Here is a 27,458-nt window from a genome sequence, read left to right on the forward strand (position 1 = left end):
AGATCAGATGCTAATATTTAATTAGACCGCTTTTAGCTTTGATTACAGCGTGTATTCACCATGGCATTGTTTCAATAAGCCTCTGCAATGTCAGAAGATCCAGTGTCGCTTCTCTGGCACATCCTAAAGATTCTCAATGGGGTTCAGATCTGGACTCTGTGGTCAATCCATGTGTGAAAATGATGTGACCTTAAAGTGGTGGAAGGGTTTGAGCACTCAAAGGATCCGGGGAGCTTTGTTGTCGGGGGCTTCGTGCCCCTGGTAGGGTCTCCCAGGGTGGACAGGTCCTAGGTAACGGGTCAGACAAAGAGCGGTTCAGAAGCCCCTTATGAGAGACCAACAGGGGAACCATGAGGCCGCCCTTCTGTGGACCCACCACCTGCAGGAGGAGGCATAAGGGGCTGGTGCAGTGTGATTTGACGACCCGGCAACGGAGAAGTGGAAGAAAATGGATGGATGTATTGCCGGGGTCCATAAACAAAAGCTCCAGCAAAGTATGTTTTAATTGTGAAAATACTATTGAGGAAAGCTTTTTCATAAATGAATAATAATGAACCAAATAGTACACTTGCACTTGTATTGCACTTTACAAGCCTGTGTCACAAGTTTCTGCTACACTGTAGTTAATACCTATTTACGTCACTATAGTAGCCACAGCCACCTTGGGCAGACAGTCCATTTACCCCGTGGCTATAATTAGTTTATATCCTAATCTCTTCCGTCAGTGCCCTCTGCTGGACAATTCTTTAATCTGTCCCCTCACAGGAATGGGCTAGAGACCTACTTTTTCTTTTGGACATACTTATGAATTTGTGCTCTACAAGTCAGGGGCCAGATTAAATCATCTGCTGCGCCGGAAGTGGCCCGCGGGCCGCCCGTTGGAGACTGCTCTAGGCTCAGATTGTTGCTGAATCTAGACCGAACCACCTGCTGCAATCACAGTTCAGAACATTTAGTTAAATCCAGGCAGCAGCTTGTGTTTTTGGCAGTGTATTTTTCATTCACTTTAAGTCTCTGTGCTCAACACTAAAACACACTTCAAGAGACACATGACTGAGGTTTGCCGGGTTGTCCTGAATGCTGGTGCGGAGGACATTAAACAGCCTGGAGGTGTGACATCGTGTTTATGTAGAATGGACCCCAGGAAGAGCAGCTTTAAATATTGTCTTTTAAATACAGAAATGTGGAAGGAGTGGATGAGAGTGAAGGTTTTGAAACTGTAAAGCATTGTGTGTTGTCCATTGTGCTCGAGTCCTGACAAGAACCAGGAAATACGACCATATTAGTCCAGTGCTCCGGTCTCTGCACTGGCTTCCTGTCGCTCAGAGAATAAAATTTAAAACAGCTCTGCTTGTGTACAAGTCTTTTCATGGTTTAGCACCAAAGTACATCTCTGACATGTTAGAGCCGTATGAACCATCTCGGGCCCTGAGAACTTCAGGGAGGGGTCTCCTGGTGGTTCCCAGAGTCAATAATAAACACGGTGAGGCTGGGTTTTAGCTTCATGCAGCTAAAACCTGGAACAGTCTTCACAAGGATTTGAGAAAGGCCTCAACTCCGACAATGTTCAAATCCAGGCTGAAAACAGTTCTTTTTGCCCCTGCATATGAAAGTATTTTATCTGCACTCTTGCCTCTTACTGTAGTTGATTAATTTTATGCAGATGTTTTTATTGATTTTGATTTCTTGTAATTTTATGCAACTGTGAAGCACTATGAATTGCCTTGTGTATGAATTGTGCTCTACATAGGGACGGATCTAGAAAAAAAATCACGGGGTGGCAAGCAGGGTCAGGGATCATTTCTGGGGTGGCAACACATTTTACAATGTCAAATGTTTGTAGCGGGGGTACGCAAGTTTTGCTTGATTGAAGGCAATTTTTCCGATACAGGCTGAGCTTCCCAAAATTATATACAAAGAGTAGCATTGTCCATAATGTAAGTAGGGGGTTTCAAACTCAGGTAAATTAAAAGTTTTGTAAAGCAAAAAATAATAAAAAATGAACAAACAAAAAATCATTTTAGGAGCAGCAGGAGTTGGCACCTGGTTCCTTATTTAGCTATAAAGTTGTTGATTCTTTGTCCTGTCAAAAAGTACTAACTGAGAGTGAGCCTCTGAAGCATCCAAGCAGCTTCTAGAGCAGATGCGAGACATCACATGACATCAATGGGGTAGCAGCTGGGGTGGCAAGACCTTTAGATCCGCCCCTGACTCTACAAATAAACTTGCCTTGCCTTGATAGCCAACTGTTATCGAACGGTCCACGACTAATTTGAGCAAAATTGTAAAACCAAATTGCAGATTATTTCACAGGTAAAACAAATATAGTGAGATACATTTTTGAAATATCTTGTCCATAACTTGATCCCATGTGGGTGAGCAGTCCCTTTCTCTCAAGACTGTTGGAAATGTTTATGAGCATCTGGCAAAGCTTTAAGCAAACACCCAAGTCAAAGGCACGTTCAGAGTAAACCGTTCCCAGAATTTACCACTCCAGGAGCCTCCGATTTACATTATCCATATTATTCCTCAACAAAACAATCCATAAAACTGCATGGAAAAATAGAGGATTCACACAAGTACAAGTTCTTTCAATTTTATTACAAAAACAAAACAACATATACTACTCAGAATGAAGAAAAAGGAGGGAGAAGTGCCTGATGCTGCGTGTGCCTGTGTGCAAACCCTTAAAAAAAAAAGATCAAGGAGGCGGTTTGTTAGAGTAAACAATCTGTGGTACAATTTGACAGAACACATGGAAACACAGGGACAGGAGCTGTTTACATATAAAACTCTTGGCAAAAGATATGTTGTCCTTTCATTTTTATTACAATTAATTTGAATATTTCAGAAACTTATCTAACAGAGCTGTCTGCAATAAAAACCCATTTGCACACAAGCACACGCGCGACTTAAAAGAGTTGAACGACGGGCGTAAAATGACGAATGAGGAAGGAATGAAACTGCGAACGAAATGGCGTCCGGCGTGGCGGTGTTGGGACACGAAATGGCCACTCGTCTAAGTTCACCACAGAAAGAAGAGAGGATGGAGAGAGGGAGGGGGGAGAGAGAGAGAGAGAGGGGGGGGGAGAGAGGAGGGGGGAGGTTTGGCAGTTTGTGAATTGTAAAAGAGTGAAAATGTTTTAGAATTTGTTTAGTGTCGCCGTTTCTTTTTGGTGGGGGGAGGAGGAGCTGGAGCGGAGCGGCCTTTTCTCTTTCTGTTCGACGTGTCTTCATCCTCGTACTGGCTTTCTTTGTCGGCTGTGGAGGAGGCAGACATTAGAGCATTACAACATAATATAGACCATCTTATTGAGCTCCCCATCAGTAACAACTCATATCATATAGTATTTACTCCAATCGTGAGCCCAAGCACTGTCAACTTGGAATATGCCCGTGCCATCAGGGAAAAAGAAATCCATTGATGAAATAACCTGAAATAACCAAGTGCATTTTCTCCAGTCCAAGTCTTAAAAGCTTCTCGACTGGAGCTCACAGCCTCATTTGAAAGCTAAGACCTACAAAACTAATCTAAGCTTCTTCCTTGTTCTGATTGTGGCTCACCGGTCAAGAAGCTTTTAGATTTGGATAAAGCTGGAGAAAATGTGCTTGGTTAAGAGGTTAAATCCAGGTGCCAATTTACACAAAGTACACTACACTATAGATACAGACGGCCTCTCTGGAATCGCCCATATATGGTCATGTTTGAAAACAGTTAAGGGGGAAAACAATGAGAAAATCGAAACTTTCTCAAATTATTCAAAAACTACTTTAACAAATCCTGAAATATGAATATAGTTGTCTACTAAATGAAGATACAAAGACATGGAGAGGAGCAAAGTGGTTCAACAGCCCATAAATACAAATAACGGAGAATGCTAACTTGATTATGCAATTTCTCCATCTGTGAGATCAATAAAGTACCATCTTATCTTATCTAGATTCTTCATGTTATGCTAACGGTTAGCTAGCGCTAGGTACAACTGCCATTTTTTCACTTCTACTGAACAATATGCTGTGAGAAAATATCCATATGGGCCTGATTTACATTTGACTTTATTCATGTGTGGCAAATAAGTTCATATTCCACCAGAAAATGGCTAAAAAGAGTTTCTCTAAAGATTCTATTTTCCCCCTCAGCGAAGCCACGCCCCCTTCTATGACGAGATGCCGTCTGTATCTATATTCGCACTTCCTGTATATTTTTGATATACACCGCTCCCAGCACAAGGCATGTTTTCGAAAATTATGCCACAATTATCTGAACCGATTAGTCGCAATGGATCCGATTTTTGTAAAATGTGTGTTTAGCTTTGAAATACCTTTTCTGGCCTCTTCCTCCAGCTCGTCCCAGTCTTTGCCGCTCTCCTCTTCGCTGCCCAACGACGCACTGTAATCTGAAAGCAGAACATCACATTGACAATAAGACCATTAATAGACCCTTTAATTGTTTATAAACATTCTGGGCTCAGCTGGAGGCGGGAAGCTCGATTCCTATCCATTTCCATTGTAGCTGTTGTATTGTAACAAATGTCTAACTGCTGTTGGAAATATCAGATAAACCTTATTTTATCGTCTCAAATGTCATTCCTCTTGTTCTTGCACCTTAAGCCACATACGGACCACATTGTTTAGTTGTAGTTTTACACTTATAATCGCTAGTTTTAGTTTAATCTGATTTCTCTCGATCACTTCCTGCTTCCAGCTGATGATGTCACTGGTGATGTCAGCAGCGAAAGGGTCTACACAGACACATTGAGAATCTACATGAGATTAAAGATTAAAGTCTCACTCGAGTCTTCCGTCTCCGAGTCGTAGTCTTCGTCGCTGTCCTCCTCTTCCTCCTCTTCTTCATCGGCCGAGGGGTTAAACGTCTCGTCCTCCATCTCCGATTCGGACTCATCGCCTTCCCCTCCACTGCCCTGAGGAAAGAAAATGACCAAACATTTCACAAACTGCACGAGACACTACTTCGATCCTGAGTGTGGGAAAAAAAAGGCTATAAACAGTTAATAATTTGAGTACCTCGCTCTCTGGGTCGAGGAAGGACCATCCGCCCTGCTCAAAGAAACCCTCCGGATCGTCCACGATGGTCTTCATGATCTTGGTCCAGTTCAGGGACTGCACTCCCTCCGTGTACTTAATATCACAGGAGCTAAAAAAGAAGACGAACATATGTGAGTTTGCAGGTCGAATACGTCTGAGCGTGTGGAGGGGAGTCTGTCCGCACTTGAGCCACTCTTTGATGGGGTCGAGCGAGTTGACGGGGACGGCGTTGATCATCGTGACTTTCTTGTTGTAGTCTTTGTAAACGATCACGACGTCGAAGTTCTTCAGGTGGAACTGCACTCGCTCGAAATGCACCAGCTCCACCTCGTCCAGGGTCACCACGAACGGAGGCTGCGGGGGAAAAAAAAGACACATTTACAAAAGAAATACTGGAGAAATGTGGAACACTTGAAATGTATATAACTCCAAACAGATATATATATTGTTAAACCACTCACCCACTCAGTGACGTTGACGAGAGAACTTGATGTGGGCTGTAGCATGCAGGTACTCCTGTAGGGGGCGCCTTGGAAACTGAAACAAGAGACGAGCTTCATTATTTGCAACTATAAACCCAATGCCAGATGAAAAATGAACATTTTAGTTAGATTTCCTTCTTTTAAATCAGTTAAGTTAGGCTCTTATGTTTTGTATTTTGTTGAAACATGATTAAAACTACCATTAACCTCTTAACCCCCGACTGAACCAAGCACATTTTCTCAAGTTTGGCTTTACCCAAATCTAAAAGCTTCTTGGAAAAAAGAGCAAGAAAAATGCAAAAAAAAAAAAAAAAAAAGAGTGAAAAAAATTGGTGAAAGTGCAACAAAAAAGTAGCAAATTTGGACAAAAAACTCAATAAAAAAGCCACAGAAAAGCAACAAAACAATGACAAATTGAGATGACAAAGCATTTGAAAAAAAGTGACAACAGCACAAGGAAAAAGATACATTTTGATCAGCATTGCGGGGCTTAGCTTTCAAATGAAACACTGGAATACAGGCCATAAGCTCTGCATGGAACCTTTAAGTTTATTGGTTTATTTGGTTGGGACAGTGAATGTTAAGGCAGTACTAAGTAACTCTTGCCCCTAGAGGCCATACGCGCAACTGCAGGTGTCGTAGCAAGTTACGATTTTTTTACTTATTAATTGTCTTGGAGAGTAAATACTACGCTGACAGGAAAGGCGAAGGGAGAGAGGGATATTGTACATCCAATTATACAACGGAAATAATTTTTTTCACTCAAACTTTGCTGTAAATCCTGTTTAAAGTGACGTTAGCCCACAGTTAGCTTTGCCCAGTAATCTGCTAGCTTCTTCTTCATGATTCTATTAGTGTGTATTGGTGGCTCCGGTCCGGTGGCAGTCAAGTTGCAAGCATGGTTTTCTGGCCAGAGACACCAGGGGGAGATGAAAGACCCTCCAATCATCCCATTAACACTCGTCTTACCCCCAGAGGGACTACGAAAAGGATTTATTAAGGTAAACACGTCACTTAGTACTGCGTTAATGAACTAGCCACACCTGATATTAGCCTTGGACTAATTTCTATCCGTCATCTGCACACTCTCAAGCACACTCTCATTGATCCTGACCTATTGTACATGTTTTGTGGTATGAAAAACTGGAAAACATGCAAACTCCACACAGTAGGTATAAATCGAACCAGGACCTTCTAGCTGTGAAGCACGAGGGGTAACTGGCGAAAATGTGTTCAGTTAAGGCGGGTGGTAAGAGGTCAACATATTACTAAATCTGTGTTCTTTAAGTGCCAAAACTATCAATTGAAGATGAGAGAAATGTTCAATCTCCTGTTAATTTCTATTTTCGATCTAAGTTCAGCAGGTCCATTTGTTGTTTAGGTTTTGAGTTTCTTCATCCTCCTCCTGCCTTACCCCAGGTCTCTGAAGGGCACTTCGAACTCCAGCTCCTCCTTGGTGAGCGTCTCCACCTTCTCGATGAAGTTCTTGAAGGCCGACTTGAGCTTGTGCCTCATCTCGCGCTCCATCTGCTCGGCGTACAGGTCGTCGCGGTCGTGCATGTGCTGGTGCTTGCCCAGGTCCGTGGTGATCTCCCCCACCTCCGTGTAGAACTGGACGTCCGTGTGCCGGCGCTTTCCGAACATGATGGCGTTCTGGAGGACAACGGCGGCCATTATCAGAAACATCGCATCGTGAGACTAAACATACAATGAGTTTTGTTTAAAGCAGCCACATTCGTACTTTGAGGTGGAAGTGCAGGACAATGATCATTTCTCCGTCGCACGGCTGGAAAATTGCGTGTTTGATGTTGTTGTACAAAATGTCGACCTTATCACCGCGAACCGACGTGAACCTGAATCCTGCGAAAGAAAGAAAAATCATTAAAACAATTACAAACAGTCAACACATTTATATTTAAGATTGTGCTTTCGTTCGTTTGACCATTTTTGTGATGTTTATAGCTTCACTTCCTTATTGGACACTGACAGGAAGTGACATAGATGGAGGCAAACAATTTGGAAACCGTTGCCGTGCCGACCCATGTTATGTCAATGGGAAATGAGTAAAACTGCTGTGGGACTTTACCTCCATCTATGTCACTTCCTCAGTAACCTAAATATTCTTCTAACTTTTCAGCCAAACATTTATTCATTAAAATGGCTGCTTCAGTGAAATATTATTATTTACAACAAGATGTTTCAAAAGCATTAAAACCTGTCATATGGCCATAATTTAGGCACAATTCATTTAATGATGTCCCCGGAAACCCTGGTACAGCCTTAATCTCTTATCCCCCATCTGAACCAAGCACATTTTCCCCAGTTTGACTTTACCCAAATCTAAAAGCGTCAAAATAGTGACAAAAACGAGAATGAAAGCGCAACAAAGGAGCAATGAAAAGTGACAAAATAAAGCCTCAAAAGAGAAAACTGTGACAAAAACTCGCTCAACTAAAGAGCGACAAAAATGTGCCAGAAAAGCAACAATACAACAAAAAAGTGAGTAAGGCGACAAAAAAAGTGACAAAACGTGGCCAAAACCACAACAAAAAAGCGCCAAGAAAAATGTGACAAAAAAGTATAAAAAATTTGATGAAAAAGTGTCAAAAATGTGACAAAAATGTAATGGAAATGTGATGGAAAAAGTGACAAAAATTGGACAAAAAAGTGACAAAATTTAGTTGAAAAAGTGACAAAAAGGTGTCAAAAAATTGATTAAAAAAAGTGACAGTGTTGAAAAAGTGACATAAAAGTGACAAAAAAGTGACAATAAAAAACAAAAAAGCCAGAAAAGCAACAATAATACAACACAAAAAGTGACAAAGGAGCGACAAAAAAGTGACAAAACGTGGCCGAAACCACAACAAAAAAGCGACGAGAAAAATGTGACAAAAAAGTATAAAAAATGTGATGAAAGTGTGATGATAAAGTGTCAAAAATGTGACAAAAGTGTCAAAAATGGGATGAAAAAGTGAGAAAAAGTGTCAATAATTGGATAAAAAAGTGACAAAAATGTGTTGAAAATTGGATTAAAAAAAAGGTGACAAAAATATTTTGAAAAAGTGACAAAAAAGTGTCTAAAATGGGATGAAAAGTGACAAAAAAAAAAAAAAATCATGCCAGAAAAGCAACAATAATACAACACAAAAAGTGACAAAACGTGGCCGAAACCACAACAAAAAAGCAACGAGAAAAAAGATGAAGAAGCAGCAAAACCACAACAAAAAAGCTTTTTGATTTGGGTAAAGCCGAACTAGAGAAGAGAAATGAGATTGAGAAAAAATGAAATGAGAAAAGAGATTCCAATTTCATTCCGGGACAGCTTTCTAACTCGAAGCCCACGTGTAGAAGAATATAACGTTTGGCGCTGCACGTGACGCGTTTGCTCTGGCGTGTCCCGTTACCGTTGGTGTGCGCCTCGAGCGAGCCCTGCATCCTCTTCTGTGCGATGTTGGGCCGGATGTACAGGTCTTTGAGTTTGGGGTTACTCCGGTTCAGGTTGATGACGAGCGAGTCCTGCTTCACGATGCCCTCCTTCTCCTTCTCCTCGGCCTCTCGCGTCTTGTAGCGTTTCTGCACCTCCTTGATGATGCGGAAGGCGTTCTGGAGGTTCGTCGAGGGCACCGAGAGTTCGCCGGGAGCTTTGAGGTTGGACGCTCGATACGTTCTACAAGAAAAGACGATGATAGTTGCAAACATGGGTTTAACTAGAGAAGGAAAGTGTTTTGAATTTTCGCTCACATTTCTTTGACGAAAGTGGCTTCAGGATTTGGGAAGATGTTTCCTTCTTGTCGACCCAGAGAGCTGCCCGGGACGTAGAAGTTGATCCTCAAGTAGGTGTAGTCGCCCTCTACTGACATACTGATGTTCTGCACGACAAAGAACAAAGCACACCATCAAAAAAAACCAAATCAAAGTGGATAAATGCTTACAGATTTTAAACATCTGAAGCTTTCCCTCAGACCTTGATGGTGGCGATGTGGAACGGCGTGGCGATCCCGAACACCGGCATCACCACCGTTTCGTATTTCTTGTCGATGAAGATTTTCATTTCTCTGATGTCCTTTTCTCGGGGCATCTGAGACACATTCTTGTAGGAAACGTTCGACTTTCTCGCCCTGGGGACAAAGACGGGAGAAAATTAAACAAAATGCCACTTTTAATTAAGAAGAAAGAGTCAGGAGAGAAGCCTTTTTCTTTTAAAAAAAAATCTAGATATTATTTCAAGTAACAGGCATGTGCTTTGAAATAGAGACACCAATCCTAATCCCAACATGAGGATTAAGAATCTTTGGCTATGATATATTCTCAGGACAGTAGTTTGGATCTTATGTTGTTGTTGTTTACAGTTGCATATTGTAGTTCTACTTCTTTAACAAGTCGACAGCGCCCTCTGCAGGCCGCTCTGTGCACTCACTTCTGTATCTGCTGCCCTCCTTTCGACTCAGTCAGTCGCCGCTTTGCCTCTTCATTTAGATTATTGGCCAGTTCTTTCTGATGGGCTCTTCTCTTCTCCTCCGCCGTCAACTCGTTCTGGGTTTGGAAGGAGAGAAGTATACTTTTAACAAGAGAGTGGAGCATTACAGAGTGAATGCAGTGAAGTGAATAAGGTGCATTTCCATGAACTGCCATGAACCAGGACCACTGGATTTCTTACATATTATTCAAAAGTTTTGTGTGTGTGAGCTCAACGATACAAGTGTCCAGATCTTCTATGTAAAATTCTTAAATCTTACATTTGAACTCAAAAGGATAAAACGCAACCCCTTAACGCCCGCCTTAAAGGGATATTTCAGGATTGACATAGGGCCTCATTTCCTAGAATCCAGAGTGTTGCGGATTTCTGGAGATATTTTTTTTTGTAATTCATATATTTGAAGAGTTCCGTGGTGCTAGGCTAGTGCAAGGCTAGTGCATATCTATGGTATCAGCTAGCCTGCATAAAAAACAGTCTGACACACTCCACAGTGCACCGCGGAGCTTATACAACCACAAAGCTGATTCTGCTCAAATATAAGGAATTTTAAATGCAAAATGGTTATAATTACTCTATCGACACAGACATTTATATGGTTAGTCTGGGGTTATAAGTGATTTGCCTCAGGTGCTCTGTGGAGCGGGTCAGACTGTTTTTAATGCAGGCTAGCTGATACCATAGAAATGCACTAGCCTTGTATTAGCCTATTAGCAACACTCTGGATAACTAGGAAATGAGGCCCTATGTCAAAAATCCTGAAATATCCCTTTAACCGAGCACATTTCTCCACACTGTACTGGAGAGTTCACAGCCTAAATCGTAGCGCCTCATATAAATGCTGAGACCAACAAAACTGATCTAGAGATGTTTTTCACGTTCTTGTCACTTTTTCACACTTTTTTTGTTGCTCCTCTTTTTGCCTTTTAGTGGCTTTGTTATTACTCTTTTGTTGAGCTTTTGTAACTTTTTTTTTTACTGCACTTTCATCGCTTTTTGGGTCATTTTTTTTCAGTTTCCTTCTTGTTTTTTGGTATTTTTCAAGAAGACTGAGGACTTAGCATCCGAAACCATCAAATTATAGCCTTTAGGTACTAACACTAGCAACTAATCCAATCATTTAAAATCATTAAAGCTGGATTTGAGTAATAGCTTGACTAACTATTTGGATGAAGTAACCAAATAATTCCTTCTAAAAAAGAAAAAGAAAAAAAGCAGCCCATTTACTCCACAAAAACTTGCTGAATAAGCCCTTTTTATTAATAGCGCAAAAGGGTAAAGTTTTTGCAGTGTCCTGTTGATGGAAACACATTTATTGACTCTTTACGACAGATCGGGTGCATTTATAAATACATCTGATAGCGATGAGTTCAAGCCAGACACATGCGTTTAAGATGGAGTCCAGACAAAAACACATAACAGTGTTGTTAAAAAGACACAGCTCTCATCAGCGGTGACGGTTACGACACGAAGCCTGATGACAGTGAAGGAGGAAGCGGTCGTACTTACCTTCCCCAGGAGCTGATAGACACAAACACAGTCGCACACGTTTAGTAAAGGCACTCGGTTAATGTGGCACAACAACACACAGGGTTCACACACATTTTACACTTTGAGACAAAGCGCAAAGGGGTCGTGAGTTTAAAAAAAACAACTGTATATGTGAAGATCAGTAATACCGCTTGAAGTAAGTTTTTAAACTTCCCAGTGCAATGTATTTATCAGACCGTATTACACAATGTCATAAGGCGAGACACTGCAGGTGAAAAGGGAAAACATTACATTTAGAGATGTCAAATTGAAACTTTCGCTGAACATTACTGATATAAATATGAGAAAATATGCATAAAATGGCCAAACTCGCCAATATTTCCAGCAATGAAATCTAAATAATGGATAGACAGATTTCAATGTATGGTTTTATGTAGTTGACATATTAGAAACAAAGATTTTTTCAGAGGGAATGTTGGATCTTGTTTAGCTTTTGAATAAGTTACAGTATTTTCTGGATAACTATAAGTGGCACTTTTTTGTAGTTTGGCTGGGTTTGCGATTTATATCAAAATATATAATTTCACATTTTTGTTATTTTAACACAGAGGGCGCTCTATGCTTGTGTACCAGTATCTGCTACTCTTGTACCACTGAAAATGAAAGGGAAAAAAATGGTAATGGAGCAGCAGAAAGAAAGCTTAGAGTGAGAGAAACTTGTGAGGGACTGGCAAAAAGTTACTGTTTCTGCAACGAAGAAAGCAAAAAAAGCTCATCGTGGGCTGAAACTGCCATGGCCACAGCGAAGAGGAACGAGTTTGCAAAAGACCGCTTGAACATCGTGCTGGCGGGAGAGGCTTGTCAATGGTGCAGTTATGCCTCCGTGCTCAGGTAGTTGCCAAGACTGGTGAGGAACTCCTGAGCCGGAACCTTTCTATTTGCATGTTTCTGGTACGCCCGTATTATCTGATGCACATCCGCCCACAACAGCAATGAACGGAGACGCTTCACTCGGCCCGTTGGGGAGTCAGTTTAGTTTTAAAAACATCCTGATGGGACGATAGACGCTGTACTGCTGTGTGCAGGTTGTGTTAAAAAGAGTTCTCCTTCCACCGTAGTTACCAAGTCTAAAATCTCATCTCAATGTAAAACATGGACAAACACAGAGACGTCCTCGATGCTAATGTTAGTGTTAACCTCAAACACACAAACATCCTCGATGCTAATGCTAGCGTCAAAAATAGACGTCCTCGATGCTAATGCTAGCGTTAGCCTCAAACACAGAGGCAGCGCTGTTTTATGGCCCTTTTGCTTTATTTTTTACTGTTATATAAATGTGGCATTATTATTACTGTACTCTACAAGTTACTAGCTTGGCATCCAGACTGATCTCCGATGTTTATTAATTAATAAACAGGAGACTAGTCTGGCGACCCTGTCGTAGAAAAGCTGCTGCTTGAGGCGGGACTAATGTGGGACAACCGAAGCGCATAGCAGCCAATGAGAACATAGCAGATGTGACGACAGAAACAGCGACAAGAAAGTTGTGAAGTCATTCGGACATTAACAATGGCGCTTCTGCCACACAGAGTTCAGTAAATGACTTCTGTCGTTTATGTCAGAAAAACTTAAGAATACAAGCATACCGGAGCATTACGGGAAGTGGTTGCTTGTGTTGAAAAACTACAAGCGCGCAATGGAGTGTTGCCAGACCCTCTTCTGTAAAGAAGCGGAGTCTGGCTGGCGAGACTAACAAGTTACATGAGTTAACAGAGTTCCTAAAACACTTGAAAGCTAAATTCACGCACTTTGTCTCTGTTACATGAACTATACAGATTAACAATAATAAATGCATTTGTTGTTGAACTCATGTTTCTAATTATTGAATAATTTAGGTGCAAAAAAAAAGTTTTGGTTTTTGATGAAAATGCGATTAATTGCAGTCAATTAATTACAGACCTGTAAGTAACTCGATTAAAAAAAATGCTATCGAGTCCCACCACTAATGAAAACTAAGGGGGTCATTTACTAAGCGTTTGCTCATGTACAAAGTGAGTAGCACGTGCAAAAGTGGATCAGCAGCAGAGTTACTTATGCATTTTCTACTCACGCAGCATTGTCTCATCTACATATCATATTCTGGGCCCTAATACTGTAACACATGCATCATCAAATGATAAATTGTGCAACATGCCTTTAAAAAAGCATATTTTGTTTTTGAGCATGCACCTGCTATTCAGCACCGGTCTTGATAAATGACCCCACAAGACGTTCAGGGAGAAAACTCGAAAATATCTCCAGATTGACGACTGCATGAAAAATCTGTATTTTCACCTGCCGTGTCTCACCTTCATAAGAATTTTACTTATAGAGTTTGGGAAATTCCACAGTTACCATGGAGATCCGCCATCTTTGCAGCTGTTAGCATACATTTCCATAGACTAACATTAGCTAAAAACAGTATAAAAAGTGGAGAACACTCTATTAGCTGCTGAGTTACTGCTGGTAAATACATCTAACTCACTGTGGTGTCCAAGTGTTTTACAGTGAACAATATCTCTTAACTTTTAAAATGAGTTAGTTTACAATTGCTGCTAATCCCATAATGCTTAGCGATCTGACGTCACATTCCCGAGCTCAACTTTGAAGTGTTCATTGCACATCCTCACAAATCCATGACAGAAATAAAAATGAATCCGGTAAATATTGGAAATTTAAATGGTCCTTACAAAATCCAACCAGATTAGAAAGAATACAAACGTTATTATGTGTAGGAACCCGTGAACCGAGCCAAGCGTTTAGTCTGAACTCACCCTGGTTCTGTCGGCGAGCAGCGCTGCGCTCCGAGCTCCTTTACCCAGGAGCTCCTCCGCGTCGTCTCCCTCTTCCTCCTCGTCCTCCTCGTCGTCGTTCTGGGAAGAAAAAAAAAACAAAATGAATGAAAATGAAGATTAAAAAGCGAAAACTACAGCAGAACGATGAAACTATATAATCATAGCTTTGTTCGGAAACCCACCTTTAAGAAGATGCCGACATTTTTGATCTTTTTCTTCACTGGAGTGAGAATCGCAGCCGGCTCTTCCTGTTCACGCAAAGACAAGGAAATTGAAAATGTTAAAAGATATTAAAAGGTATCGAACTCTCAGTAAATGCTAACCGTTATTTTGCCACAGCTGTTGCCGTAGTAACGCTAAATGAAGGAGCTGGGAACTAGTTTCAGGTCAAGTTCGGGAAGATTCACTGTTACCATGGAGATCTGCCATGTTTGTGGGTACTAGCAAACACTTTCCATAGAGTAAGGTTTGCTAAAAACTGTGGCCCTGTCCCAATACTCGCACTTCCACCCTCGTCTCCATGGAGACTCAAGGGAAAGGGGCGGAGTTAAATGGTCCGCTCAGAGCAAGGCTGACAAAAACGAGACGAAAATCAAACAAAAACGAGACGAAAACGCGACAAAAGAACTTCAAAAATGTGAAAAAACGCGGTGACAATGAGACTAAAAAGTTACAATAACTTTTGTAGATCTTTGTTTTCAAATGAGGCCTGTTGCTCTTCAGTCGAGAAGCTTTTAGATTTGGGTGACGTGGAACTGGAGAAAAGGCCCTCGGTTCAGGTGATCCTGAACTCTATTACGTTTCAGGAGATTTACCAAATAAGCTCATGTGTAAACAGGACATTCAAACATTTGGACACTACAGTGAGTCATTACTAGGAATGACTTTCTCCACTTTTCAAACCGTTAGTCTATGGGCAATATCTGGTGTATTTTATAATTAATAAATCTTACCTCATTAATTTGAACAGTGTCCCCAATGAACAGAGCGTATTTCTTTTCCTCATCCTTCTTCCCCTCTTTATTCACCAAATCAGCAAAGCCCAGGCTGACACTGATCACCATACCTGCAGCAAAGGACAGTCAATCTTAAATACACTCGTGTAATTACAATCTCTTTAATTAGATTCGTATTTCCTCACCTCTCTTCAGCTTGTACTGGTTTTTGCCGTTCAGCACCAGGGAACCTTCTCTGAACTCGATGCCCATGGCAAAACTGCACAGTCAAACAAATACATGACACTTTGATGATTGCGGGATTCAGCGCTAAAATAATCCGCGCAGATTAACGCACGAGACCTACCCCAGGTTTTTGGTCAGTTTCGAAGCGAGATCCGGCTTCTCTTTCTTCACGAATTCAAACACGGTATTGTAGGCGTCCCCGATTTTTACCCCTGAATCAGGACAGTAAACAATTGTGAAGTGAAAAAAAATGTGTCAACGAATGTGCTCATGTTAAATGATGATAGAGATTAAAACATGCAGTTGGAATAAACGCCTGCAGAGGGCACACTTCCTCCTTTTATATATTTGCGACTGGGGGGAGTAATGCCAAAACGAAACAAAAACAATATGTTCCAGCCAACATGCTAATCAGAGAGTTTAGCCAAGAACAGGATGAGAATGACGTTAGCGAAAGTGTCGTACATCAGAGTGGGGGCTGACATTTTGAATGGGACTAAATAACAAATAACTTAACAAAACACCAGGATAGAATCTGCTGCAGATTAGACACTAGGTAAAAGCTAAAGAAAGTTGATAAGTTGATACCAGTGTTAATTTTGACAACATATTTTATTTTAGATGAAGTTTAAGTTTAGTCAAGATTTAGTCAATTTTTTTTTTTTAATTTTAGTCTAGTTTTAGTCAACTAAAATTGCATGTCAATTTAGTCGACTAAAATTAAGACTTATTTAGTCGACTTATATTTATAATATTCATTACAATCATGTTTAATTGTGGTCCTCGACTTCATGGAGCTGCTCCACATGAATAAAACTCAGAGCTGTTCATTTGACAGTGAATTTAAATGATATGAGGCTCTTTCAGACGGTCAATAGAAGTTTGGATGATTTTAGTCTCTCCTTTTCATTTTTATTTAGTCTTATTTTAGTCGGCTAAAATATCTGGACATTTTAGTCATAGTTTTAGTCTCATGAGAAACTTTTAATTTAGTTTTAGTCGGCAAAAATATCACTTTGACTAAAATTAAGACTAAATAGTTTAGTCGACGAAATTAACACTGGTTGATACAGGACCTTTAATAATAATAATAATACATTGGTTTTATATAGCACTTTTCTGGACACTCAAAGATGCTTTACACTGCATTATTCATTCACTCCATATTTGGTGGCGGTAATCTAATACTGTAGCCACAGCTGCCCTGGGATAGACTGACTGAAGCTAGGCGGCCAATCTGCGCCATTGGCCGCTCCGACCACCAGCATCCACTGACTCTCACACTACATTCACCCAGCCTTCCCCGTGTTCCCAAACACCGACCAGGCCCTAACCTAATTAAGATCTGATGGGATCAAGTAGAGCAAAGGCGGGATGGCCAAGTCTTCATCATAACTGCAACACATTTTCAGTTTAGGATCTTGAGATATGGACTTTACAATAACTTGTAACTTGTAACACCCAGCTAGGGCAGGGCGATATGGCCTAAAATCTATATCGTTGGTATAAAAAAAGAAATATCACGATAATGATATATTTGGCGATATAACTGACAATGGGCAAATTACTTCAAAACCCCAGTATACGCCTATTGGGAAGATTAATTCAGTGACATTCTATTCTTTTTTTTTTTTTTTTGACCAGCTTACTAATTTCCTCACAAATATGATCTACTCAAGCAGTTTCCATCCTCCATTTCATTTTACTTTTTAAGCACATGTCCCCGTGTTCTACAGTCAGTGTTTATGCTGCTCTGATGGAGCCAAGTTTAAAAAGGGACTAGATGCAAGTTGGCCATTTTATACTCACTACTGCCACCTCAGGTCATACGCGTAACTGCACCTTCTATATTAAGCTCGTGCATGACGCATCTTTGAGTGACAGTGCAGGATTCTAGAGGCAGTTGTGGTGAACAGGTCTGGGCTCATTCTACACAATAGGACATGGCTGAACATGTCGGGGGAGGAAAATACTGAATTTTAACATTTTTAAACTCCGTCTAGTCACTTTAACATAAATCATACCGTGTCCACAACGATATAAAAAATTACAAGTACATCAAAAAATTATATCATGATGCTGATATGCGATACGATATGGCCCAACCCTACACCCAGCACCACCTCATAATTCACTACGATTTCTATGGCACCGCCAGGATGGAAACAGACCTACAAGTGGACCAACAACAGGCAAAAATCATGGACTAAATCCTGACTAAATGAGTAGGAAATTAAGGACTGCAACAATAAATACATTTCAATCTAAAACGGCAAAAGGCTCAAATCTCAAACACGCAACCATGGTCTCTCATAACAATAATATTTTTCGCGATTTACTGCACAACCTTCCACCACCGCCCTTGAACGCACCATGTTTGAGTTCCTTGAGCAGCTCCTCCTCCACCTGAAGCAGGAAGTTGTAGTTGTCCTGCATCTCCTGCGTGGGGTCCACCATCAGGGTCCGCACCAGGTTGGAGCAGTACGACTTATAGCGGATCCCCATGGCGCACGTGATCGCCCCGAAGTGCATGTGGTTCTTATCGCTGCATCGAGACAAAGAGAGGATTTACTTTGGTTACTCCAACTTCGAATTACGATAAAACAAGTGATTTTAACAGGGTTGAATTACGGTAACGTTCAATCGTAACATTTCATCCTGAACTCGACACTTCTGACTTCCATATTTTGAACTATAGGAACCAAATTTACAGATGTTTTTATTCATGTTTCCTATGAATAAGTTACAAGGAGTAAACGTGAAGTCACCTGACGACGCTGAACTTGAGGCTGTAGTTTCCGCCGCTCTGAATGATCGGGGGGTAACACATCTCCACTGTGGTCGGATCGGCTCCTCCCAGGTATTTTTTCTCCTCGATGACCTTCTCCACAGACTCCGCCAGTTTACTGTGACGTACTTTCTGTTCGGGTTGAAAAAAAATAATCGTTGTCAATTCATATTTTTTTGAGGATCAACGTCAACAAATCGATTTCAAACCATTTTTTTCACCTCATCTGCGTCGACGATCTCCATGACGCGTTCTTTGAAAAACTTTGAGTAAACTTCGCTGGTGATGGACGCCGCCTTCTTCATGAGACTGAGCTCCTGTTCTTCCTTCACTGCCATCGTGTAGGCCACCACGGCGCTGATGTCCACCTGGAAACAAGAGAAAACGCTTGTAAATATAGGAAATACTAATTGCTTCATCATTTTCTTCCTTTTTGTTTAGTGTGTTTGAGCTGTTTACATTAATTTACTTACAGAAGTCACATCATTAAGTACATCAGTAATGGAAGCTCAAAAGAAATGGGCTCAAGCAAGGAAGCTTAAAGGGGCAAGATACAAGTTGGCCATTTTGTACTCACTACTGCCACCTCAGGGCAAATGTGTAACTGCAGCTTCAATATTAAGCTTGTGCATGACGGCACTTCAGACCGGAATTAACACCTTTTTGAGTGACAGTGCAGGATTTTAGAGGCAGGTCTGTGCTCATTCTACACATTAGGACATGGCTGGAACATGTAGGGGGAGGAAAATACTTATTAACATTTTTAAACTCCGTGTAGTCCCTTTAAGTGCGCCTATATTCAATACTCTCAGTCCTCATTTGCATTTCACATTTGTATTCCTATTGGGAACTCGACTAATAACTGTATCTCACTTACATGACACTGACACAGTTACCGTAAAAATATGCAAAGTTCAAGTAAATCATTTTCATACCCAGGCACACACACAACCACGAGTCGAGCGTGTAGTTGTTTAAGAGGTTATTATTATTACTACTACATACAAGCATATTACTATATATTTGACTAAAAATAACATTGCAACAGCTGAATGGCCTGAAAAAGCCCACGTGCAGACACGGCGTGCCCTTGAAATGTTTTATTTCATGAATCTTAAAAAGGAACAGGCCACCGTTTCTCCATACTGATATATGTTCATGCCTGAGCTTAGACAAGTTGATGTGTACCCGTTTGGTCTTTGTGTGTGCCCTCAATCACACAAAACCAAAGATGTTGTTTGCAGATTCTGCCTCTCCCAGCATGTTCCTGTAGCTCCAAACTGGGCTGAAGTTGGACGCTCCCAAACTCTTCCACGGCACAAAGACCAGACAGGTACGTATCGCCTAAGCTCAGGTAAGAACATATCTCAGTATGATAAAAAAACGGTGGCCTGTTCCTTAAAGTTCATGTTGTCTAAATAATAATTATGTGGATTCTTACGCACAAATGTCCAGCATAACTTTAATAGCTCATCATAGCTTTAACACATGATTCATAGAAATGATAATTTGTGAATTATGGGAATGATAATTATGAATTATGTGAATTATGTAACAAAGGAGACGGAGAGCTACAATATGCATCAAAGAGGCTCGTCCAATTATGCTTTTTCAACAACAACAAAAAAGACTAATTTAGTGATTATACTTTATGAACCTAAACGTTTGCAGATTCTGTTCAAAATGTTCAGCACCAAAGAAAATGTATCTAAAATGTGACTTATCAAGCGCGTGTAGAAATGCTGAAAGCCTTGGCCGAGTCCAAGACAAGGCTGGGGAGATACTGGTTAGGAGACAATTATAAGCCGTTGGGCTTTTCTCCGAGAATTATAAAATTTAATATTTGATTAATGGAGAGAGAGAAAATGCTTAAATGTTAGTGATTTATGTTGACCAAGAATTAATAATGACTTTGTTCATTACGGAAAAATTAATCGCCATTAATCCGATTAATGTAATGGATTGACAGCACTAGATAAAAACAACTTAAACGAAAAATATAATAATGTAATATAAAAATGTATAGTGTTTTGCCATGTGATTGTAAGAAACCCTTCATAGAGAGTTTATCAGCACAGTGCCCTCACCTTCTGCAGTCCCTCTGCCGACAACGTGTCGTTCCAGCCCTTCATGTATTCTCCAGGAAACTTGTCTTTGATGAAAACTCCCACCGATTTGCCTTCTTTGCTGCCTTTGATGGCCTCAATCATCTTGTCAAAGTTGCCCTTGTTGCTTTCATTCTGGGAGATAAAAACACGGGTCGTGCAGTTACATAATCTGACTCAATGTCATTTTATAAACTTTTAAGTGTGGAGGGGGAACAACTCTGTACCTTTTCTCTGGTCAGGAGGGTGATGGGCGGGACACCGTTGGCGTTCTCGTTGCCCTTGGTTATTGCCACCTGTTTGAGGAAGTCCACCTTCTTCTTACTGGCGAGGAAGATGATCTTTGACTCACAGAACACCATGATGGTGTCCGTCAGCTCATAGCCAAACAGCCATGTCTAGAAACGAGACAAAACATAAAACAAACCAAGATTACGGTTTGGCCGTTTTCCAGAGTAGAAGTTACGCAATGCATCCTTTTTACATAGATAACAATGTACAGGGGGTTCATAGTCTGGTGTTCTGTGAAAGACAACTTTATTTGATGGCAATAACGTAAAACAAATTGAGTGAGACGTGTAAAAATGAGCTGCCTCTGCTAACGAGAGTATTATGGGTTCAGTTTGGTATTTTGATGAGAAGCAACGTCTTGTAGTAATTGAGAAAACTAAGATGCTGCAGGTGGATAGGTTTCTGTTAAGATAAGATAAGCCTTTATTGATCTCAAAATAGAGAAATTTACTAGCTCTTAGAAACACTCAGGGTGTGCAAATAGGCAGAAAATGTGAGAAAAATATAGAGCTATGGTCTTGCCTGAGCTTAGACGAGTTGATGAGTACCTGTCTGGTCTTTGTTTGTGCCCTCAGTCACGCAAAAAGACCAAAGATGTTAGCATTTGGCCTCTCCCAATGTATTCCTACAGCTCCAAACGGGGTGAAGTTGGAAGCTACCGCGCTCTTCCACGGACACGCACAAAAACCAGACAGGTACGTATCAACTCGTCTAAGCTCAGGCAAGAACATATCTCTTTCAAAGTCCGTATTAGCAGTGCAGGTTTACATCATAGTGCAAGTGGTTGATAAAGCGACGCAGGTAAGTGCTTCAAATACAGGGACAATTGTATGTATTGTGTGTATTGCATGTTACCTGATGATGCGCTTACCTGGATGGCGGTGGATTTGGCATAGACAATTTCTTCATCAACTCCAACAGAGACCACGATGGCGTCCACTTTGCCAAATTCATCTTCTCCTTTCTGCCAAAACAACCACACACACACAAAACAGATAATCAAAAGTGTCAATTAGATACATTTACAGCTTGATGCATTATTAAAATCAGCAAAAATAAACATTAACATTAGGCACATGATCCACCAATACATAAATATGCTAATAATGGCTTGTGAACGTTCGCTTTGGTCTACACCGCCGGTAAGACAATTAAAAATGTACGCAAAGCATTGTTTACTTCGGCTGCAACAGTACAGTTAAGCCAAACTGAATAGAGTTTGCAAAGTTCTCAACTTTGTCACAGCTCGTCTATTTGCTGAAAAGCTCGATAGCCTTTCTGAATAATGAATAAAGTAATTTCTAGTGGCCACGGGAAGCCGCACATGCTACTCTGAGAGATGCCGCCGCTATTATTTGGATGCTAATTAGCTAGCTATGAGCATGTAGCGGCTGTATTAGACAAAGATTGCCAAACAGGTTCATTGACAAAATGAGCTGGACTTTGAAACAATGTGTGTGACTCAGAGGAATGATGTGATGGTTGATTACACGTGTAGATTATTTCTAATGGAGGAGGCAGTGTGTAGATTTGCCTTGCTAATGCTAACTGTGGATGTGACAATGCTAACATGCGGTAGCGCCTATAGTTTACACGGAAACATGCTTCAAAACATTAAACTGAACTGAGTAGGAGGCAAAGACAAGGTGAACACGGGTGGCAGGGAAACGCTGAGTAAATATAGCCAATAAGTGGTTCACGCTAGAGGAGAGATCAGAGAGTAAACATCCACAAGCCGCGACAAGTGCCTCCACACTCGGGAGCTAAGTTAGCGCCTGGGCAAAAAAAAAAAAAAAAAACGGAGACACGCTTCAAGCTGAAGCAAACGCAGTGCTCGCCTCTCACCTTCCAGTTGCTGTAGAGCCTCTTTATTCGGCGGTAGTACGCTTCCTTGTCCAGGTTTACCGCCATGGTGCCGCGTCCTCAGTCCGCTCTCTCTCTCTCTCCTCTCCGGCGGTGCCCAAACTCCAGCTCCCGGCTTCGACTCGCGCCTCACAGCAGCAGGCCGACAACTCTCCGCTGCTCACCCACAACAACCAGTGCACTTTTCCTTTCCACGCCTGCTACAACAAACCAGCAAAGCGACGGGGCGAGAGATGCCGCAGCTCCCCTTAATATAATCTATCCGCCGGTGCCTTTTCCCGCGATGATGCGCATGTAAAAAAAACTGGCTTACACCCAAAGCCGCCTCCTCAAAAAAAATAAAATTACATCAGTAAAATATCAAATGCATGCACGTACACATACAATACGAGGCGGCCACTGCTCCCGTTATAATTAAAGCGCTCACCCCCTCCTCTACCTCACCCTGTGACTCTCTCCTCCCTCCCCCCTTTCGTTTTTGGTTTTTTACATATCATTTTACATCAACATTATTTCATTAGGCATTTTGAAAACAAATACACGACCGATTCGCCGGGTGTTTATAAAAAAACCGGTTTAAAAATAGTGTTTATAATTATATTTTGACACCCCATTATTAGTGTTTATTTGTTTACTACGCATTTTTAAGTGGCGCCCCCTGTCGATTCTGCGCTTTCACGCCACGCTGGGATTTCCCGCCACCGTCACCAAGCATTTCGCGCGTACGTAACCCTCGCGATAGCTCCCCTTGATTGGAACGAGATGTGGTTGGACACCCGTTGCCATGGAGTTACTAAATCCAGGCATTTCGTGCATTACATATAAACCATTGGTTTCTATGATTTCGTGGATCTGCTAAACCTCGCGACATTTATTTTTGATTTTGGGGATAAATATCAGTTGAATTGCCATCTGGTTAAGGTTCTGCCAAGGAAAAGGGACGTGGCTAATTTTAAAATATAGCTTTTGGATGTGTTTTTATTTATAGAAACACATTCTGATAGAGATTTGTCATATTTGCTCACGTTAACTTTCAAAACAAGACCCAGACAATGAAATAAAATAAAATAAAAATAAATAAATAACAGTGTACTACGGAGCGAAATGCCGGGAGTTATGAGAGAGTCCTCCCCGTTGCTAGGTTACAGCATCGCAGCAGCTTCGTCGCTACTCGGTGTTAGCTACTCTGTTAGCTTTAGACTAAAACAGGCTAATTTATTGAATTTCAGACAGAAATAAGCGGTACTAAATAATCCTAAAGCCAATTTAAAGGGATTGAATATGCCCTGGAGCGCACACGAACCATTAATTTTACGGATTATCGGGTAAATACGTAAAGTTTACATTTGTTAGCCTAAGCTGCTAATGTCTCGCTCGCATCGTTGTACAGAAACTTCGGTACAAAAATGAGTGCAAGGTCGAGACACGTCTTAGTGAAAAACCAGCCTTATGACGAGACTGTGGAGCTGCACGACGAAGGAGAGGAGGTCACCAGCGTCTACAGCCCTCCTCCGCGGGCCACACAGCCACCGCTGTCCGCGACCCAGAGAGGCCGAGCCCGGGGCCTGATGACAGCGGACAGCAGCAGCGATGAAGAGCGGCCGCAGAGGAGCAAAGACCCGCTTGGCAGCAAGTATGGATGGGGAAATGAATCGACATAATAAAGTTGATCATAATGTAGCACGCAAAGGATAATTTAGTTGAAGAATTTGTGGGGTAAAAAAAAGGCACTTAAAGAAGTAGCCAAAAATATTTACTCAAGTTAGAGTCACATTACTTTAAAATGATTCTACTCAAGTACGTAGTAGTGAATAGAAATAAATCATTGAAGTTATGGGAAGCAATAGTGTGTATATTGAATAGTAAAAATAGGAAATAGTAGTATTAGTACCCTATGTTTTTGTATCAATTTCAAATAATCGAAGTAAAATTGGGTTGTGTCTTCAGCAACAAGACCAGGCTGAGTCCCGAGACCAGACTGAGCCCTGACGAAGAGGAGGAGGAGGAGGAGGAAGAAGAGGAATCAGATGAGGAAGAGGAGACGGATGACGATGACGAGGAGGATCAGCCCAAGACCCCAGAAGGAGCGTACGACCCGAACGACTACGCCAACCTCCCCGTCAGCTCCGAGGTAGGAAGAAACGAGTCACACATAACATCGAGAGCATTTAAACATAAAAAAGAAACACAACAGAGCCAGAGTACAGGCGTGGAATGATGTCAAATAAATCTAATGCAAATTGAGGGAAGATTAGTGAATGAGAAGTCTCTTGGAAGAGCATTTAACAATCCAAAAAAGGATAGTCCATCTTTGAAAGCACCCTCAAAATGCATCCACAACAGCAAAAGTCATGTGATTAACCCCATGGAAAATCAGTTAATTGCAAAAAACGATTCTGACGTCCCTCCTGCTCTTAGGGTAGGGAGCTGTTCCAGTACATCACGCGCTACACGCCCCAGAACATCGAGCTGGAGCACGTGCTGAAGCCCTTCATCCCGGACTTCATACCCGCCGTGGGAGACATCGACGCTTTCCTGAAGGTGCCCCGTCCCGACGGTAAAGCAGACGGCCTGGGCCTGCTGATGCTGGACGAGCCCAGCGTCAAACAGACCGACCCCACCGTGCTGTCCCTGTGGCTCAGCGAGGAGACCAAGCAGCACGGACCCAGCCAGGTACAGACCGAGACCAGACCCGGTTTAGTAACGGTGTCGGCCCGAGCTCGTTTGTTTTAAGTCTTTTAGTTGTTAGTGGAGATTGTTCCTTGTCTAACACCTGCATTTGGAAAAGGTTTGTGGGTGTATGAGCATTTCTAGACTTCATATTTTGTCCAACACAGGCCCAGAAAGTGACCAGCGTGGCGAGCCCGGAGTCCAACCCGCGGCTCGTGGACCGCTGGGTGGACAGCATCACGGCTCTGCACCGGTCCAAACCCGCCCCCACGGTGCACTTCTCCAAAGCCATGCCCGACGTGGACCAGCTGCTGCAGGAGTGGCCCCAGGACGTGGAGGAGCTGCTCGCCAAAATCCAGCTCCCCTCCGCAGACCTGGACCTGAGCCTGGAGCAGTACATGGACCTCATCTGCCCCCTGCTGGACATACCCGTGCACAGCAAGGCCACCAGGATACAAGCCTTACACTTGCTGTTCACGGTTTATCTGGAGTTTAGAGACTCGCAGCACTTCACCCACAGGCAGTAGGATTACAGCGGGACTAAAGGTCAACCGGGAACCACCTAGAACTACAATAACGCACAGGATAACAAACTGTGCAGATTTTCTACCCAATGTTTTCATTTAGCGTTCATAGAGGAGGTTAATGTTCTGGAGCACTGTTTAGGTGAACTTTATTGTTCTTGTTCATGTGTTTGACCTTGAGTTTGGAGGCTCAGATCCAGAGTAAGGTTCATGGTCAGAACTACCCAGCTGGAGCCATTTACGCTTTACATTTTCACACAGCTACTCACTTATTATTTCCGAGTCAGTTATGTTGATTTGTAGAAGCCGAAAATGGCATTAAAGTCTGTCCGTTATTCATTCACACTCACGTTTTGTTGAAAAAGAGCCCAAAGTTTCTCCTTGAATTGCCTAATATTAAAAGTAAATATCAAGCATTGGCTTAAATGACTTGAATTGAGGAAATGTATCTTGTTTTGAGCGGTTTTCACTCATTTAGACACTTTTCCTGATCGGACCAAGTTTACTTTGCTTGTTTGAGGACATTTCAGACCAGTTCTAAGGTAAATCTCGCTTGAAATAAGAAAGTAAAATTGCCAATGAGATAAAACAATTTTCTTACCCCATTGGCAAAGAAAATTACCTGAAATAAGGACGAAATGTATCAAAACGAGTCAGAAACATCTCAGAACAAGTGAAATAATCTAGGACAAATGCGCAAGAACTTCTTAACTAGTCAAAACAACTAAAATTTGGATTATTGTGCTCAAATTGAGATGTTTATACTGATCTAGTTCAATACTTTTTGCAGTGTACACTTTACAACATCTTCATCTTTAAGAATTACATCAAACACTGTGTTAAAATTAAAGCATTTATTTCCCTTTCTCTGTACAGTAGAGTTGTCCGAGCTGGTGCGAGTTATTCTTTCCTGAAAATCCGATTTACACAGACAAATGTCAATGACAGACTTGTGTTCTGCTCTCGAGAAACCATTGCTTTAGCACCGATTGCCTTTTTTCTTTTTAGCTTATTCAGGTCTTATTGTTAGCTTCAATATTAGGGTAGTAAAATGATATTATACAGTTTGATATTAAACCATTAGTGGACCATATTAAGCCTAGTTTTATGGACTCAATGATTCAATATGATTAAGATCGATTTTTTGTTTCAGGACTTATTATTCTCCATGTCAAATTTGTTGGTGGCTTACAGGTTTTTGAAAGAGAAGGAACTTACCAGAGCATTTCCGACAAATTTTGCGCTTTTATCAAAATCTGCCCCACTGTACTACAAGCCCTTCAGAAAGCTTGAAAGTTTGGACCCATTTCAGGAGGAGTCACTTCAAAAGAATGCCCTCGTTGGCTATTGGTTCACATGGCTTCTCAACACAGAAAACATGGCGGCAAAATTCATCGGGGAAATTCCAGCTTTAAAGGAATAGGCCACCGTTTTTACATACTAAGATATGTTCTTAGCTCACTTTAGTCGAGTTAATATATCCCCTTCTGGTCTTTGTCCGCGCGCTCTGTCACGCAAACGGAGCACATACGCAGCCTCTCCCACATGTCACATAGCTCCGAAAAAGCTCACGATAGAAGCTACCAAGCTCTTCCACGTGTTCCCTATTTAAATAAAGTTACGTGAAGTGTTTTCATGCGAAGTATATTTACCCAGAAATGTAGCATGTCGATTTTATAAGCAAATAAAGAGGGGGACTATATTGTGAG

At 41.5% G+C, this 27,458-nt stretch overlaps 3 protein-coding genes across 10 annotated transcripts in view; 1 reads left to right on the forward strand and 2 right to left on the reverse strand.

Annotated features, from left to right (window-relative positions):
- Nucleotides 1–27,458, reverse strand: part of tox4b (TOX high mobility group box family member 4 b) — a 206,392-nt gene that overhangs the window by 161,265 nt on the left and 17,669 nt on the right. The gene's annotated exons all lie outside the window — the stretch shown is intronic.
- On the reverse strand, nucleotides 2,696–22,991 carry supt16h (SPT16 homolog, facilitates chromatin remodeling subunit). Its single transcript, XM_079579882.1, has 24 exons — nucleotides 22,538–22,991; nucleotides 21,564–21,656; nucleotides 20,629–20,799; nucleotides 20,384–20,536; nucleotides 18,518–18,664; nucleotides 18,277–18,428; nucleotides 17,881–18,053; nucleotides 15,630–15,720; nucleotides 15,469–15,542; nucleotides 15,281–15,393; nucleotides 14,510–14,575; nucleotides 14,307–14,405; nucleotides 9,946–10,061; nucleotides 9,493–9,646; nucleotides 9,270–9,397; nucleotides 8,933–9,195; nucleotides 7,270–7,388; nucleotides 6,943–7,181; nucleotides 5,508–5,583; nucleotides 5,231–5,400; nucleotides 5,026–5,155; nucleotides 4,793–4,922; nucleotides 4,323–4,397; nucleotides 2,696–3,261 (listed from the first exon to the last, which is right to left on the reverse strand). Exons 1-24 carry the CDS (start codon nucleotides 22,601–22,603, stop codon nucleotides 3,155–3,157), a joined length of 3,105 nt encoding a protein of 1,034 aa, XP_079436008.1. The 5' UTR covers nucleotides 22,604–22,991; the 3' UTR covers nucleotides 2,696–3,154.
- Nucleotides 23,683–25,802, forward strand: ift46 (intraflagellar transport 46 homolog (Chlamydomonas)). The gene is made up of 4 exons (XM_079580250.1): nucleotides 23,683–24,188; nucleotides 24,503–24,686; nucleotides 24,974–25,228; nucleotides 25,393–25,802. The coding sequence occupies exons 1-4, from the start codon at nucleotides 23,962–23,964 to the stop codon at nucleotides 25,750–25,752; spliced, it is 1,026 nt and encodes a 341-aa protein (XP_079436376.1). The 5' UTR covers nucleotides 23,683–23,961; the 3' UTR covers nucleotides 25,753–25,802.

Source organism: Gobius niger (genome assembly GCF_951799975.1).
Source record: "Gobius niger genome assembly, chromosome: 21".
NCBI classification, from domain to species: Eukaryota; Metazoa; Chordata; class Actinopteri; order Gobiiformes; family Gobiidae; genus Gobius; species Gobius niger.